At 31.5% G+C, this 19772-nt stretch overlaps 1 protein-coding gene across 3 annotated transcripts in view; it reads right to left on the bottom strand.

Annotated features, from left to right (window-relative positions):
* Positions 1-19772, bottom strand: part of LOC107439615 (tumor protein p53-inducible protein 11) — a 211821-nt gene that overhangs the window by 117662 nt on the left and 74387 nt on the right. For all 3 annotated transcript variants that reach the window (XM_087160921.1, XM_016052274.4, XM_043046702.3), the window contains one exon: positions 493-572. In XM_087160921.1, coding sequence (XP_087017047.1) covers positions 493-566 — 74 coding nt within the window. In that variant the 5' untranslated portion in view covers positions 567-572. The remainder of the gene's footprint in view (positions 1-492; positions 573-19772) is intronic.

Raw genomic sequence — 19772 nt, 5'->3', positions numbered from 1 at the left:
CAGTGCTCGAATTCACACAGGTCGTCGGGCTACCAATGCAGGAGAGCCATTCCCTCTGCAGAGGATCAAAATCGCAATGGCATGTCATCTTCAGGGATGTATCCCTGACAGTCGCCAATAGCCCATTGTGCAGCTCTAGTGCGACGTAAATAAAGCACCTACCTGGCTTACATGACTCATAATAAACTAGACACAACTTTAGAACAATTTAGTAGTTGACTAATCCTTAAAAAAATTTCCGTATCAGGTTCATGCCCGTATTGACACTCATTGCATCAATAATTACTATGTTTATTAACATTTTATTGTTGTTGTTTTTTCTCTCCTATTGCTTTACTATTCTTTCCATTTTTTTATATTCAAATATGCTAAATGTCGGTTTCGTGCTACCATTGCGAGATGGAATAGCGTCATGCTTTAAAATAAAAAATAAATAATTGAATGAAAATTTTAAAAAATCTGAACCTATTAAAAAAATTATACGTAACTAACCTGTATGTAGCAGAGGGTTGAGGTTCATCCAAAGTGTCTTTATTGCATGGATCGTCCAAAGTTAGCATATCCATTACGCGCTGAAATAAAAGAGATAGAAGCTATATTTTTACATTAAATTTTTCTCGGGTAAGATATATTACTTTTAATTAGTAAAATATAATAAATAGATAAAAGGATAATAAATAACAATATTTCATTTTTAAATAGTATAAACAAATAAATTTACTGTACTATACTATTTATTAAAGTACTATATCTTACTAAATGGTACAGTACAGTTAATACATAAAACAACACTATTAATTACTTATTTCTCTATTTGAAGAGCTAGAGCAGGGGCCGGAATAACCTGGTTGGCAGGGCGCTGAACTCACGCTCGTTAGAATGGGAGTTCAAATCCAGCCGGTCGAAGACTCCCCCATCCCTGTGTAGTAAATGGTGACTGGTGAATGTTAAATTTTTCAGGTCACAAAGTCATCCATGTTCCCATTAAAAAAATTATACCTCAGGGGGTACAGGATTGGAGATAGATCGTTTGCTGGTTCAGGTCAAAATTACGTTTTGTGGATGAATGCGTAAATGAGTCCGCCCTATAAAACCGATGTGACATAGTAATGTGGCAGGAGTTGAATTCTGGGCCATAGATGGCGCCACTGGAAAACAAGAACAACCACACCTTCTCTGCCTTAACGGCCTACGACAACAACAACAAGAGCTAAAGCAAAATAATGATGAGTCACATTTTCAAAATGAGCGCGAAAGCGTTTTTGAGCCAAACACCACAATATAAGCCGCAATGGCTTAGGGGATAAAGCGTTCGCTTTCCAATGAGGTGAACCGGGGTTCGATTCCGGTGATGGCCTTTCGATGCGAATTCCGCATCCGGCTTGCACCGACCACAGTGCTAACGTGAAATATACTCAGTGGTGGACGGATCATGGGTTAGAGTCCCCTTGCTGCCAGGCTAACCGTGGGAGGTTCTCGTGGTCTTCCTCTCCATGTAGCGCAAATGCGGGTGAATTCCATCCTCCACGAAGGCAAATTTCTCCCAATACTTGATCCAGGAGTTTCCTTGTCTTCTGGATTGGATTCAAAATTACAAGGCTACGGAGTTAAACATTAGTAGTCGTAAACCTAAAATCTGAGTTGGCTGTTCAACGACGGTAATAAAAACACCACAATATAAATTAGTTTTTTTTTTTTAAATTAAATTCTCCGAGTTTGTAACTAACAAGGGAAACTGATCAGAACAAGATGCTGTACCAGAAAAACAACTTACAGAAACAGCAACATACTCAGATAAAGCAAAGCATCATATATATTAAGATTCAGTGCATGAACATCGGAAGTGAGGCGACATTCAGGAGGTGCGTCACCTGAACCGGTTGTTTGTTGGGTGTCCTGCCACCAATCACTTTATTCTCCCGTTCTATCTCAAAATGCACTATCAGATATAATCAACATGGATGATATAAACGAATCCCTAAGGAAATATCTTAAAAGTATGATACAGTCAATAAATAAGGCGAAATGCAACAATAGACTAACTATAAATAGGAAAATAGAACATTCCTTCTCTTCAATCCCTAGGTTGGAGGGAGAGATGGGTGCAAACGTTTCAAGAAGAACCTCTGCTGCTACTGTGCCCCAAAATGTTGCTTTTTCCTTCGCACATAGGGTTAGAACACGGTTAGGACGAAGGGCACTGGGTCAGAACCTTGGGGACACGATTTACATTACGTCTATGGAAACTAGCCTTCTTTCCCTATGTATATTCTTCGGTATAGTATGGTGGAAAGTAAGGGGATTTTTCAAATACATAATTGGAAACTATACCGAGTTTGGCGTTAAAAAATATCAACTGATGAAGATGTGTGGATTCTGCCTAATCATTGTATTGGTTCAAAGCCTGACTTTGTACTATTGTGAATGTAAAGAGCATTTCAAATATTATCAGGTATGTTTTGCAGTTTTGGACTCCCCCCCCCCCTTGTGCACAAAAATGACCAAAACACAAACCCTTTTCTCTGCCTCAGTAAAAAAGTCGCAGTCTTATAAAAGGCTGAGGTCTAATGTTTTGAATTTCAGTACATGTCACAAGACAAGTACTTCTCAACAGAATATTACAAAAAAATAATAAAAATTAAAAAATAGCAGAAAATTTTTTACTGATAATTAAAAATAGCATTATATTTCCTTTAAATATTTTTTTCAAATATTATATTATTATCATCCTTTAAATATTTTATTCAAATATTTTTTTCAAAAACTTAATTAGATCTAATTATTTCCTGTAAACAAATATTCACTGACTTCGAAACAGAAAAGTTATAGGAAAGTTATATAAGACTGTTCATGTTCATGAAATATGTTCTAAAAAGTTAATAATAAGTAATAAATTAACAATATTTTCGATGCAAAGAAATAGAAATTCAATGTCACGAACCATAATTACGGGAACGAAATTTTATTCAATTTCTTAGCTATCTTTGACATTTTAATAAGTTAATTTCAGTTTTAAAAAAATGCCTATGGTGCGGTTTTCGCTCTTGCAAGAATTTTAATTCTAGCTCATACTGAATACTTTATTTTTTACTTACCTAATTGTTAATTTAATTCAAAATTTATTCACTGTTAAAAAGAAAATTTACAATTTTTATAACAAAAGGAAAAATTTTTCTAAACTTTTTAAAAATATAATCCTTCTACCATAAATAATATTAATCATTTTCAATAATCAATCCTTAAATAAACTCATTTTTGAGAATTCTGTTCGTTTCATGTATGATTTTTTCTCCCTAAAATATTTTATTGAAATTATCATCTTCGAAATGACCTATGAAAATGACACAAGAAATCAAGCCTACAGTGCTGCCATCTATGAAAACTGTATTGAATTTGTGGTCGATTAAATTCTTTATTATCTCAATTATTTACAATTTTATTTAATTTTTATATCTAATTTAAATGAAAGTAATACGGTTTTCTTTCCATTATTTTTATTTTATATCTTCCATATTAGTATTTTTTTTAAAGAAAAAACTTTAAGAGATATAACATAAACTACGGTTTCGAGTTACATATTTTAATGTCTTTTATTTTTCAAACAGATTTTGTCAAAGAAAAAATTTGACTCCGAAAACGTCAATGATTTTGCTCGTTTTTTTAAAGTAAAAAAATAGTTAAAACAGCAATTTTAGGAATTTCAAAAAATAGTTGAAGCATAATTTTTGTCGTCAAGTTTTGTTAGAATTTTACAATGCATTTTAGACTACAAAATAATTACAATATACATCGAAAATGAATATAGTTAATTTAATTTAAATCTTGTTGTAATGATTTAAATTATTTGCATTTAAACATTTAAAAAAAATGTTCTAGTTTATTTATATTTGTAATTTAATTCAAAAATTTATAAAGAAGGATAATGAAAATAAACAAAATTTCACAATATTATAATTAAAATCAAAATGCTCAGTACCTTTTCTTTCGCTCTTTTTTCAGAATTTTGTATATCAATATTTACTTTGTCAGTTCTCCAACAGTTTAAAAATTAGCATTGTTCTGCAGAAATTACTATAAAAAATGAACAAAATCGTATTCCGTATTTATGATTTTTAATAACATTTTGAAAAATACATCTTTATATAAATTTATGTGTGCAACAGAATAATATCTATCTAATATATATTTATTTCTTTAATACAACTATTACCTTCTTTATTTTCTCTAAAATATTTTATTTGAATAATTGATTTTCGGAATAACTCAACTTTATCATATAGTGCTGCCATCTTTGAAAACTGTATGATTTGAATAAATTTACGGTGTATTTATTATCTCAATTTATTGAATTTTTTCATAAAATTTGAAGAATGACATGAAGAAGTTTTTCTTCCAAATAAGTTTAATTTTGTTCAATCATTTTTGACAAAACTTGCACTTTGATACCTTTCTTAGTATTCAAAATATGGAATTAAAGTAGTGAAAATGGTGCTGCCATCTCTTAACTAAAACTAAAACACGAATGATATAATTTCATATGTGTTATAGATTTTTATTTCCTTATTATTTTTTCAAACTGCAATTTATAATTTTCGGTATATTATTTCGTCAAATTGTATTCAAATCACGTCAAAGACAAACACTATTTTCCCGCATAAGATTTTTTAAGAAAAAAATTGAGGAAAAGTTAATTATGAACAGAAATGCTGCCTCTAAACTGTGTTTAAGTTTTACGATACTATTTCGATCAACAAAGTTATTAAAGTATATATAGAATTCCAGCTGAAGTTGTTTAAGTTATAGGCTTTAATTTAGAAAAAAAAAAAGTTGTAGTTGGTGCACGCAACCAGGTCTGTCAAATTGGTCGACTTACACATACCGATTAAAATATATATATATATGTATCTCAAGCTACAATTTAATCTTAGGCTTAGTAGTTTTTAAATTGATTCGTCAAAATTCTCACAAGAACATGCATCTAAGAGCTTTCTATGCTAATAGCCAAAAAAATGCTCCCTGAATGTTTAAGTTTTGATGCTACCTGAATGTCTAGAACAAAAGCACTATCGAAATCTGATAAATTACTGTTGATGAAGGTAATTATATCAAAAGGATAAGCAGGTTTAGATGGAGGTTGAAACGTGTAGATGTTTCTAACTAATAAGCATCTTTCAACAACTCTCCCCCCCCCCGAATTCTAAAAATACATAATAAGGGTGATTTTCACAGAACACTCAGTATATATGTTCTATCTGGGCAGAATATCAAACGCTGTATCAAACGAATTTACAAATAGTCCGAGTGGTGCCGGGATATCCTGATTGGTAGGGCACTGTGCCATGTCCAGGAGGTCGTGGATTCGATCCCCACCGGCCGAAAACTCCCCCGTTTAGCAAATTGTGACTGGTGAACGTTAAATATGTTAAGTCACAAAGTCCTCCAAGTTCCCATAACAAATCAAAACTTCTGGGGGTACTGAATTGGAGATTGATCGTTCTCTGATTCAGGTTAAAATTACGATTTGTGGATGAATGAATTGGATGTATGAATGGATGCGCCCTATAAACGGGTGTGACGTATGAGTGTGGCAGAAGTCGAATTCTTGGCCATAGATGGCGCCACTAGAAAACAAGAACAATCACGATCCAGAGGAGCTCCCTTGTCTTCTGGATTGGGATCAAAATTACAAGGATACGGAGTTGAGCATTGGTAGTCGTAAACCCAGAATTTGGCCGGCTGTTCAACGACGGTTATTTAAAAAAAGAAAAAAATAGGCCGCAGTGACTCTATTAAAACGTTTGCCTTCCCAATTAGGTCAACCAGATTCGATTATCTACGGTGTATGATAGCTGGTTGATACGAAATCTTCTATCGGCTCGCACTAATCATAGTGCTGACTAGGACTGGGCGATATTAGAAATTATATATCGTGATGCATCGTCAGTTTTGCATCGCGATATTGCGATGTATCGCGATATAGTATTTTTGAATTTCATTTACTTGTAAGGCACAGAAAGTCAGATTTCTATCAAAACTTCATACTCAGATTGATTTAAATCAATTTATAAATTTGAAGATATATATGTTTTGCTTAAGAAAGATATTAAATAAATTGACTACAATGTACAAATCTTACCTAAAATATTTATTGAAATGTTTGTTTAGAAATTCATAATACGCGTAAAACAAAGTGTTAAAAAAAATTTTTAAAGCGTTTTTTACGAATTAATATTTTCTTGTACTATTATGCATAAATAATTACATAATTAGTAAGTTCGATCGTAATTTTCAATTTCCAAATGAAACGTTAAAAATTATTTGTATGTTTAAAACAAATTGCTAAATAAATTTTAGAAAAAAAAACGCTTTTAAAACACTATTTTTTATTGTTATCATTTCAGTTATTTTAGTTCTATTATAGTTCATTTACGTCACACTAGAGCTGCACAATGGGCTATTGGCGACAGTCTTGGAAACATCCCTGAGGATGATCCGAAGACATGCCATCACAATTTTGATCCTCTGCAGATGGGATGGCACCCCCGCTTCGGTAGCTCAACGACCTGCACGCGAAGTCGAGCACTTTACGGTAGAACAGTTTAACGAGGACCAATACCGCACACCCTCGGTCCCTACGCAGACTGATCCAAGTGGTCACTCACCCGCACACTGACCGCAGCCAGTGATGCTTGACTTCGGTGATCTGCTGGGAACCGTGTCTTAACGATCAGTCCACCGCGAAACCTTATCATTTCAGATAAATAATTAAATTAAATTAAATAATGACCGAATTATGAACGAAAAACAAAGTAAGATTTAATTTCTTAAAAAAAAAAAAATTTGATATTCGATAATATATTTAGCTAATTAACAAATAATATGAAAAGAATATTTTTTAAAAAAAATTATTATACTCTCTAATAAAACGAAGTGCTAAATGATTTAAAAAAATGAATAAAATACGCAAGCCTTTCAAATTTTTTTGTATAAACAAAGTTGATTTACTTATGCCCAAATCTAAATGACAAAAATAAATTTTGTTTTAACTTTATTTCTAAAAATAAAAACAACAAGATTTATAAATTTAAAATCAGTAATAAAAACTCATTAAATTATTAGAAGTTTCATACAAAAAGTTTTTAATAAATTAAAAGAAAGTAAAAAAATAACCTAAGAAATTCAATTCTTTATGGGCGCCTAAATTAGATTGCCGATGATTTTCACATTTTAAAATAAAAAGAAGTTCTTTTTAAAAAAAACTTATCTAATTAATGAAGAAACTCTTCTTTATACATTCTTTTCAATAATAGATTGCCTTCAGAACAAGGTAACATCGGCGATCACGAAGTTAGTCCCACTGATAATAATCTACAAGAAAAGTCGCGACAAAGAAAAAAAAAGCTAAGAGGTGCGAAAAGGAACATGCGATATAACGATATGTGTTCTCAAAACTCTGATTCTGATTCTACAGCTCACCAATCAAGGCCATTTCAACATAACAAAGCAAACATCGTCTTCCACAGCGCGAGTCGACATCGGAACGTAAGAGAAGAGTCTTATATTGCTATATCGTTATCTTATATCCTTGCGTGTCTTATATCGCTATATCGTTTTGCGCTCGTTGTCTTTACTCGACGGCTTAAATCAGATGTCTGATGCATCGCCTTGAATGAAAGTCGCTGTATCGTCTTGCCGATATATGCGTGAAATCGATATGTCTCGATACACCGATTTATAGCCCAGTCCTAGTGCTGACATAAAAATATCATCAGTGGTAGACGGACTTTGGATTAGAATCTCCTTGCCGTCGGACTAACCGTGGGAGGTTTTCATAGTTTCCTCTATGTAGCGCAACAGAGGCTTAGTTCCTCCAAAAAGTCACTCACGAAGACTAGTTTGCTCCAATGCTTGCCTTTGGGTTGGGTACAAAATTACAAGATCACGGAGTTGAATACTGATAGCCATAAACACAGAAATTGGTCGATAAAATAAAATATGATATAAGTAATAGCTATAAGAAATTAGGTAAATCAAAAAATTTTATCTAGAGCAGCGGTTTCTAATTTGTTTCTTTTTTAGGTGACGGAAGCCTAAATAATCAAGCTTGTCCAGCAGAATCCTGACTTCATAATTAAAGTACATGAAAACAATTGTGTATGCATTAACCATTACAAGACTACTTCATTTTTAATAAAATTATTGAAATTTTTTCATCGTTAATAATCTTGAGTTAGGTTTTATGTTCGGTTTCAGTTGAAATCGCAGTCCTGAAGATGAATCTAAACTATCTAAAAATTTGTTTTTATATTGCTAGATAAAAAAAAGGAACTGTTATAAACGTAGAAAATGGTTATTCCGGAAGCATATTTCATTATTAAAGAATTCAGTAATTTTATTTTGATTCGAAAAGCCAATGTGAAATACTATTGCAATTTTTCATAAATGCATGTTCTTCTTATAATTTTTCCTAATTGTTGTTTGAAAAATTATATATATCTTATTAAAAATTTTCATTCTTGTCTCTTAGGCATTTTATTTTAAATATACTTTCATAAAAGTAATCTCAAATAATAAGTAAATAATGGATCATTGATTGGAACAAAATTAAATTTACGCTTTCAAAAATGCTAGAAAAAACACTTTTTTTTAAAAATCCTAACTTTCGGGACCCCTTTAACTCTTCGACGGAATCCTAGGATTACTCGGAACACTATTTGGGAACCTCTGATCTAGAGAATATCGAAGCATAACAGTTGATTAAGATATCTCTAGTTCTTACTCGACCAAGAATTAAGAATTTCGATCCTCAGAAAGATATTTACTGCTTAGAAGTAAAAGTGAGTACAACACATTTTTTTACATGCTTGTGAGTAGAGGAACATTATTGTAAGTTAGGTATTATTTTAAGAAATTTTTCTGTGTTAAACTAAATAAGTTCGCCAATACGTAGGAACAACGCCAAGCTCTGGTTTACGCAGGTCACCAGTGGTTGCAAAAAGGTGTTCCGCGGAAACTTGGGGAACAACGCCAAGCTCTAGTTTACGCAGATCACCAGTGGTTGCAAAAAGGTGTTTCGCGGAAACTTGGGGAACAACGCCAAACTCTGGTTTACGCAGATCACCAGTGGTTGCAAAAAGGTGTTTCGCGGAAACTTGGGGAACAACGCCAAACTCTGGTTTACGCAGATCACCAGTGGTTGCAAAAAGGTGTTTCGCGGAAACTTGGGGAACAACGCCAAGCTCTGGTTTACGCAGATCACCAGTGGTTGCAAAAAGGTGTTCCGCGGAAACTTGGGGAACAACGCCAAACTCTTGTTTACGCAGATCACTAGTGGTTGCAAAAAAGTGTTCCGCAGAAACTTGGAGCTACGAGAAAAAAGGACTTTTTAAGCAGTGATTTTTGAAGCTAGTAATAATATTAATATCCGTTCAATAACTCAACACATTTAATATTTCAGTTATTTTCATGATATTAAAGCAAGCTGCTTGTGAAAAAAGAATTTAAAAAATTTAAAAATGAAAAATAACATAAATAGAGATATTTTTTAATAACATCAACAAAAGATAACACATTAAAAATGTTATCATATATATATTAAACACTATTAACCTATTTCTAATAACGCATTAACAGAAAGTTGCACTGGTATTTCCTATTTAATTTTTAAATTCAAAAGAAAATAAATGATTCTAAAGTCCAGAAATATGTCTTCCTAATTACTATTTATTATGTTTACAACAGTTCTTTTTCGTTTTCCTTTTAAGGAAATCCGTAATTAAGCTTATTTTTATTCATTTTCAGTATATACACAAGCCAAAAGAAAAGAAAAGAAATGGAAAAAACAATTAAGAACTAACTGGACAAGAAACTGCTTCTGAACTACAAACTCAGCTGTTTGACATATAAAACTTAATTTTAAGACTATTATTTAGGGAACGACGGAAAAAAATTACTCTTTAAATTAAATATTTTTAAATAAAAAGTCACTTTCTGTTAGTAAGTTGTAAAATGTTAATCTACGTATTTCTCTTACTTGGCACAAAAAAGAAGGTATTTCTCCATCTAAATTGGCAACACTAGAGTCATCTATAATAATTAATTTTGTTGGGGTTGTTTTAAGTAATAATTTTAGAAGTTTTAAATAATTAATTGCACTTTAAGTATTCTTTTAAATTAATTATGTTTAGCAGAGTAGAATCTCACAATGAATTTGATTGAAACTGGATCATTCCATTTATTTCAAAGGTGGGGAAAGTAGAATTTACTGCGCATCACTTCGGTGCCCGAACTATACAGTAAATCCGATTACAATATCTTCCTTGAAGACACATAAGCTCATATTCTTTCTGCAAGTAGATTTTTAAAATTAAAACGATGGCGCCATTTACCAATTTCGGATTTAAATATACACTTCTAATAAGTTTTAATTTAATTTGATGTTTTTAAAGATAATATTTTTTACACTTTGATTACATTTTTTAAAATCGTAGCTACGTATACCCTACACTGATGTTTCTTCTAATCTATCGTCAGTAAGTATTAAAATATCGAATAAATGTTATTATATCCATGAATAAATTAATATCAAATCGGATGTAATAAATATTTCGGACATTCACCAAAGCGACTATGTGATTGTCAACATTCACCGGTGAAAGTCAACAACCACCGATTTCGGTCATTCACAGTAAAATGCACATCATTTACATAACAACCTCATCAGGACGTTTATTTCATACTTTGCCTAAATCATATCCGGCATGCCGGATTTCATACTTTGCCGGTAATAGATATGAAAATTGATTTAAGAAAAAATCAGGAAAACCGGTTTTTTTTAAAGTACAACACTTTAAAAAAAATACTACGAAAAATACCACATCCCTTATTTTTAGTCAAACAATACTTGCCATACATATTATTGAAAATACTACGTATGGCAACTATGGTGAGAGTAAATTCCGACGCATGCGCAGTAAATTCTACTTTCCCCACCTTTGAAATAAATGGAATGATCCAGTCTCAATCAAATTCATTGTGAGATTTAGGGGCTAGTGTTTAGCAGTATCAACTAATAATTTAAAACATGTTAAAAATTAATTAAACGTTAGTTGTTTGTTTGGAATAATTTACTATTTTTATAGAAATAAAAACTTAGTTGAAGTAGTTATTAGATTCAATTTTGATTTTTTCTAAAATGGCTGGAAAAATTTTATACGCAGTATTCTATCTTACCTTTCGACAAAAGATCTCGAAATAATTAAATCTGGCTCCATACACACACAAAAAAACTCGGTACACAGCTAACTATTACTACACATAGCATTGCGATAATATCGCGATCATTAATAAGAATAACAAATACGATAAGATCGCGATCATTTACGATTACAAAATACGGTGATCAAGAGGGAAGAATGCGGCTTATTCACATGAAAGCTGATTCTGAAAAAAATGAATTTGAAGGTTTGAGTATTTTCAGGTGCAAGTAAACGATTGAATTCGTAGAAACAAAAACATAAATGAATGTCACAAGTATTTATTTACATTTCTCAAAAACGCCAAAACAAAATTTGCGAAAAAATGAAAATTGTGGGAAACAAATAAAATTTGAAAATCGGGGGTATCTCTCGAAATTCCCTATCAATACTTCCTAACTAGTCTTCCCGTCGTGTTTTTCACTATACTTTTCTTTGTCTACTCGTGGAGAGTAATCGTTTTATCCCACATTTCACTGTGTAATAACTCTCGGGGAGTGACGATTTCCCACGTTATTCATCAGTGAAAACTTTGTACTTCTAAAAATGAGTAAGGTGGCTATCCAATCATCATTTTTTGTGAGAAACGGACTGAAAGCATTCATCACCCTTGATCTTCAAATCATTCTACAACAAATGCGATAAGATCGTGATCGGTGCTGATTACATAATACAGTACAGAGCCCGTTATCCGGAAATCAGAAAACCGGAAAACCAAAATACCGGAACGAAATTCGATAAATTTTCTCGCCATTTAAAAAAAAAACATTTTTTTTTCCTCATAAGATTTTACGATTTTTCTTTCTTTTTTTAAAGATGTTTACCTTACCATCATTTTGGAAATAATCATTAGCGCATTACTTCATCGTTTTTTCTTATTTTTAAGATTATTTAAAAAATTTTCTTTTTTTAGTTGGGTTTAACAATAAAAAAAACGGCAGATTCAGAAAACCGGAAAAATCAGTTATCCGGAATAGCGATGGTCCCGACCGTTCCGGATAATCGGTTCCCTACTGTATATCAAAAAGATAATATTGCAAATTACCAAACGATAATTATTTGATAACCTATACTTTCCAATTGCATAGCAAATCAGCTTAAGTATTTCGTCAGTTTGTCCCATCAACTCAATGTCCTCTTTAATTTATTTGACACTTCACAAAAATGGTGGTGAAAAATTCAACGTCAACTCAAATCATTTTAAAGGGAATTACGCTCTCCAAACAGCAAATTTTTGTAACACAAATTATTATTTAGCTATAATCAGTTATTCGCGTTTTTTTTTTTTACAGAATCAGATATGGTAAAAAAGAGGTTTTAAAAATAGAAAAGTTTAAATATACATTTCAAGGTCACAAATAACACTGACAGCTTCTTGAGAAACTGTTTTGGTAGGTAGCATAAAGCGGAGTAAACTCAATTGTAAATTTGAAAACGTTCGATAATTTACCTATCTTAAACGTAAGCCGATTTTATAAATTCCGTTACATAAATTTTTTACAAGTCAATTTTTTAAAGCTACAGTCAATAATTATTTGGAGACAAAAAAAAAAGTAAATAAAGAAAAAGGATAGCGAATCCGATGTATTCAAAGTAAAAGACGAATCTAATCATGGTATAGCATAACGAATACAATAGAATCAAGGTAGATAATATAAAAGCAGTAATTGGTCAATTTATAAGCAGTAATTGGTCAATAACAATTAAAATATAAAATTGTACTGGGGGTTGTATAAATATATTGACACATATGACAGTTAAATTGTTTTGAATGACCAATGAACGGAAAATGGAGGGATACAAAATATATATTAGTGTTCTGCTTAGAAAACTAGCATTTTATTCGGATCAAATTTTAAAATTAATTATAAAGGTTATCGACAGATGGCTCTACTGATTGAGTAAATTAAAAAGTTGTTTTTTATTGCATGCCAGACCATTACAATTGTAGTATTGTACTGTAAATTTCGTCTTCAGATTAAACCACGTTGTTGATGAAAAACGAAAAAAAATGTTTCTTTTTAAACACTGATTTGCGGTCTTTCTAATCCAGCTGACGTGCTTTGTAAATAAATAAATAAATGAAACTTGAGGAGAATAAATAGGTTTCTAAACAGAGCCCAGCAAACCGTAAGTTTCCACTTTTTTTCTTTAATTTATTTCTGAAAAGCGTATGTCCTTTTGAGACGCGACATTAATTAATGTTCGACTAAACAAAGCTTCAAGCATCTGACTTGGCCTTTTAAATCACAGCCAGTTTGAAAAGATTTTTTCAATTTATTTTTTCAGTGTTTTTTGCATTCAAATAAAACTTATCACACGAGGCAACATAAACACAAAATATAAAATAAAAATTTACTATATTCCTATGCAACGCTCTCAAATAAACAAGCAGCAAGCAATTAATTATTTTCAGAATTTTAATAATGCACACAAATTAGGAAACAGTCAACAAGCGAAAAGCATAAATAATTTCCTTCTTCGTAATTTCATTTCGTAATTGTCTCCTCAAAAAGTAGAATTGTGCGTGGGAGAAAATATTTTAATAAGACGGTCATTCGTCAATTCACGCTTGGACAATCTAAAGAAGGTTGTTGTTCTTTACCCCAAGGTCAATTTGTCTAGCAAATAAATAAATGAAAATCCCTTTTTAATCACATTTTTTAAAAAGTTCTATCAACGGATTATGCTCTCGAAAAAGAAGTAAACACTCCGGAAAAATTTTGATCTAATTAGCGGATTTCCACATACTAAAACTCAATTTTATCTCAACCTTAAATATGCTAATTAATTAGTGGGGACGATATTTTAAATTACGAAATCAAACACAGAAACGAACTTTCTCAGAATTTATATGGAATACCCGCAATCTAGAAAATATGGTACCAATAGATTCCTGACCTTCAAATTATATGGAATATCCACAAACATAGCAAATATAGTACCAACAGATTCCTGACCTTCAAATTATATGGAATATCCGCAATCTAGAAAATATGGTACCAATAGAATCCTGACCTTCAAATTATATGGAATTTTCGCAATCTAGAAAATATGGTACCAATAGAATCCTGACCTTCAAATTATATGGAATATCCGCAATCTTGAAAATATGGTACCAATAGAATCCTGACCTTCAAATTATATGGAATATCCGCAATCTAGAAAATATGGTACCAATGGATTCCTGACCTTCAAATTATATGGAATATCCGAAATCTAGAAAATATGGTACCAATGAATTTACTGATCGCCAAATTACACGAAGTACCTGTAATCTACTAGACAATAAGGAGTCAAAAACGTGGACAAGAGAGCAGTCGAAAGTTTAGACTCTCTGATGTCAATTTCAATCAAATTTTAAACTTATAATTTTTATAAAGTAGGATAGCTCAGAAACTGTTTGACCGATTCCGTTCAAACTTCATATTTCCTATTTAAAATTCTTGGAATTGCATATTTTATCTAAATCAAACATGTTTTGGTTCAGTTTACAAACAATTTAAAAACAGTTTTGAATTGTTTGCTAACCGAGTAAAAAAAAAAGCATTGAAAATAACAATTGAAAATTTTTTTAAAAATATTTTTCAACATATTTCATATTTTTAACAGTAGTAACACTTGTAGTAATATCAGTATTTACTACAAGTGTTTACTGTTAAAGATTATTAATTAATGTTATTATTAATTTATTTAAATAATGTTGGCATTAACGGTTTCCGAATCATTTAGGTTCAAAATTTTGATTCTCTTATTCTATGGAATAAATTGTTGATTGTTTGATTGTATTTACAATGTGAATATAATCTAGGTAATGTGCATATTATCTGGGTAATATGCAGGTTATCTAGGTAATGTGCAGGTTATATCTAGGTAATATACTGATTATCTAGGTAATGTGTAGATTATCAATGTAGTTTTTAAAATGAAACAACTTTTTAGGACTTTAACGAATTACTCTTATTAGTTATTGTTAAATATTTTTCAGTACTACGCATTAGTCAGATAAGAATGGGGAACAAATTTTTTGTTGCATTCATACAAATACTTGATCTTGCCCATTCCGGGTGGAGGGAATTTAAATAATTTGTTTTGCTTCTAAAACAACAGATTTTTTCGAAATTGTATTTTTAGTCTATATTTAGTTGAAATGAACAAGTTTAAAAACGTTATATATTACAGGCAGCAGCGTAAATGTTGTGACACTCTTCCAGGGGAGTTAGGGCACATCATCAGGATTAAAATTGCATAGGAACCCATGCCAGAAATGCCGTCGTACGCTGCTAGTGGCCCTTCTTTATTATTACCTGCTCAAAGGCAGCTAAAGAAACAGTTCATAATAGAGAAGCGCCTTTAGCCGTGTACGACGACATATCCTGGCATTTGTTCCTATGCCATTTTAATCCTAATGATGTGCCCTAACTCCCCTGGAAGTGTGTCGCAACATTGTAATATACACCAACGAGCTGTTACACCCTCCATCTATAACAATGGGCTCGCCCAGGTTTTTATGGTTTTTCGCCCAGGAACGATGTTTTCATGACGCACATTAGGACCCATAATCCTCATAGAACAATCCCTGACGTTTGTAAGCTACTTGAATATAGTTGCAGACCAGGTTCACCCATTCATGCAACAGTTTTTCCTGTGGGGGATTGTGTTTACCAACAGGATAATGCACCATGTCATAAGGGTCGAATCGCCATGGATTGGTTCGAGGAACATTCCAGTGACTTTCAAGTCATGCGCCTTGGCCCTCAAATTCACCTGACCTTAATCCAATAGAGCATTTGTGGTCCTACTTGGAAAACTAAATTCGTACTACCACGCTACCCCTCGCAATGTGAGGGAATTGCAGAACCAGTTGGTTAGCTCTTGGTACCAGATACCTCAGACTACCTATCAGCCCCTTGTGGAATCAATGCCACGGCGGGTGCTAGCAGTTTTGAGGGTTAAAGGTGGTCCTACATGTTATTAGCAAGGTGGTCATAATCTAATGGCTCTTCGGTGTATAACGTTCTTAAACTTGTTCATTTCAACAGAAAACTAAACTAAAAATGTCATTTTGAAAAACTACATATTGTTGAAAGAAACAGATTGCAGATTCAATTTGAAATCACCGCTACGAAAGTATCTAAAATCTGTTAAAAATATCATGCAACAGAAAACAAAACAAAAAATTGTTTCCTAGTATAATCTGTAATTTTCTTCACTTGGTCATTTTTATTTTCTTTAACGATAATTGTACACACATAATATTTATTACATGCAAATGAGAGCACTTTCTTTTTTTAATTTTCCTATTAGATCGTTGTTTTATTCAATGCATTTTTGTCAGTCTTCAAGAAAAGCTGTGGAAAAATGGGTGAAAAAAAAATAGAAAACGCAATAAAACACAGCCTCACACTCTTTTGTCTCAGATGACAGGAAGCTGACAACTATAGAGGAAGAAGAACAAAAAAAAAAGTTCCTGGAATGTCAATTACATAATAATGATGGATAAGTTTCGGAGGGGTGGGCCTGGACACGTGCTCTTCTAGCTCCTTGTGACGTTATTAAAAAGAACATCCAAATGAATCATTTTTTTCAGAAATAATTTTATGGAGAATCACTTTCTTTTTTTTTTTTTTTTTTGGAGTATTGGTGAGAAATTCTTTTTTCAAAGAAATCAGGAATTTTGTTTAATCTTCACTGTTAAAAAATATATATAATAATTAATTAATTAAACGCCAATGACCCGTAGTTTGAAACATGTCTATTTTCAAAAAATGTAATAACAGATATATGAGTTGTTTATTCAATATTTTTATCAAATATTTGATACATCCAAATGAATAATTTTTTTCAGAAATAATTTTATGTAGAATCGCCTTCTTTTTTTTTTTTTTTTTTTTGGAGTATTGGTGAGAAATTCTTTTTTCAAAGAAATCAGGAATTTTGTTTAATCTTCACTGTTAAAAAAATATATATTAATTAATTAATTAAACGACAATGACCCGGATTTTGAAACATGTTTATTTTTAAAAAAATGTAATAACAGATATATGAGTTGTTTATCCAATATTTTGATTAAATATTTGATTACTCTAATATTTTGATTACTCTAATATTTTAATTACTCTAATGTTTTGATTACTCTAATATAATTACTCTAATATTTTAATATTTCTTTGCTGCTCCATCAGTAACTTTTCCCTCAGCAGAATGGATAAATAAAAAGAGCAAGGAAAAAAAAGGACTACACAGAATAACTTTTTATCTAATAATCAGATTTCACTTTCTAGGACTCAATCTTATTGGTTCGAAGGGGTAACCTCAAATATGGTAATTAATTAATGCGAAAGATATTTTAAGTAACGAAATCAGGTACAAAAACGTACTGTCTCTGAATAAACATACCTTTTTTTTCGACGGATTTGGATTTTTGACCCCAAAATATAGTATCTGGCTTTTTGAATTTTTGATTTCTCTGAAACTATTCGACCGATTTCGCTCAAACTTTGCATTTTGCCATGCAGAATTACATTCTTTAAAATGATATAGAAAATTGTGTACCTTGGGTTTCAAAAAATTTTCGACTATTATTAAATAAAATAATAAAAAAATAATAATAAACATTTATTAGTGTTTGTTAAAAGTTATTTCTGCATGGAATTATTTTTGGATAAATAAATTTTATAATTGCGTGGAAAAACTTTTAATGTGAAAATGACGGGGTGATGTTTCGCCCTTTATTTCTCGCTCCCGTGAAATTTCCGGGCTGGAGTGTTCTCTAGTAACGCACCAATAATAATAAAACTAATTCATTTCTTTTGCGCAGAAAACATTTTATTTGTCATTTTACACACCAGGTGGCAGTACCAGGATATTTTTAAGGTAATTGTAGATAGTTAGTTTATTTTAAACTAGATGTCAGCATTAATCAAATACATGTATTTGGCAAAATAGGCACTTTTTTGACCGTTTACTTGAAGATAAACCAATCGTTAAGGGGTTAAAGAGTTTTCCAGATATAGCGAAATACGTAAAAGGTAACATTAACATTAAGAGGTCCAAATTCTGTACCCCTCAAACAATTGGGTCAATATTTCGCAGACTGCGCCTACCGCGAATATGAGTGGGGGGGGGGGTCAAGAATCGTAGTCCATCAACAAAAAAAAAGTATGTTTATTAGAGAAAGTATGTTTTTGTGTCTGATTACGTAACGTAAAATATCGTCGGCACTAATTGGTTAGCATATTTGAGGCCTAAATTTCGAACCACTAAGATTGAACTTGAAGATCCAATCATTCGATGAAAAGTTATTCTGTGTCGTCTGTTTATTTTTTACGCATTTCGAACCACTAAGATTGAACGTGAAGATCCAATCATTCGATGAAAAGTCATTCTGTGTCGTCTGTTTATTTTTTACGCATTTTCCTTCTGATAAGATAAGACTAGGGAAAAAAATCCATATATACTGAAATTATAGCTACATACAGTTTGAAACCTTAGCATAAATATATTTTTGTTCATTTATTTACTTATTACAGATTTATATTGTTGTAACTTGACAACAGATGACACTCCGACCTTATTATAACTAGCACTTTTGTAAACATATATCTGGGAACAGTGATAGTAAATAGTTTGTAAAATAAAAGTGGCGGTTTTTAAAATAAAAACGACCTTCTATAATGATAGTGTTCCTTTTTTTAATTCGTAAGAATTGCTTTCATAAGCGTCCATCATACATATATTTTCTCTTTTTTTTTTATCTGGCTCTTTTTATCCATATACTTATACGTTTTTATCTAGCGTATAGGGAAACATAAGTAATAGATGTTTTGAATTCAGAGTGTTCTTCAAGTAAAATATGCTATAATTTTGAAAAAATAACTTCTTTTTCACTTCTAAAAATTTAATCCTTTCACTTGTCTCAACCAAAAGTGACTTGAAATTCCTGCGCATAACTAAAAACTCATTGTAAAGCCAGAGAAATTTATGTACTTAAGATAAAATATTTCGTTTTTCCTTGCCATTCCAGTAATGTTTTTCATAGTCAAATGAAAGAATGTGTGGTAGAAATCCATATTTAATAATAAATGAATTAAAATGTATGAATTTGTAATAATTCTATACTGTCATGAAATATATATATATGTATATATAAGAAATTAAACGTTTTCTATCTTTTAAATATTCTTGATATGGAAATTTACAGTATATCCCGAAAATTGTTTGAAAAGCCTTAAGAACTTGCCTTGTTCTTTCTTTATTTATTTTGCTCATACAATACACTTTATTTCTCATATAGTGAATGTTAGAGACTGTTCACACAATGTAAACAATAATGATGAGCAAAAAAGAAGTTAAATTCTGAACTGATTTTAACTTTCACCTGAAAAGTCTTACATAATGTATGTTAAAGAAATGTTACAAACTGAAATGGCCCACCATTGTTGAATTGTCTAAGCTTATGAGAATTGTCATAAGGGTGGATCCGCATTAGTGGACCAGCGTCGGTAATATTCCAAA

The sequence above is a fragment of the Parasteatoda tepidariorum genome, chromosome 4 (genome assembly GCF_982258835.1).
Source record: "Parasteatoda tepidariorum strain Cologne lab strain chromosome 4, Ptep-v5.0, whole genome shotgun sequence".
NCBI lineage: Eukaryota > Metazoa > Arthropoda > Arachnida > Araneae > Theridiidae > Parasteatoda > Parasteatoda tepidariorum.
Note: the sequence above shows the minus strand (reverse complement) of the source record. Positions and strands in the feature narration are given on the sequence as shown.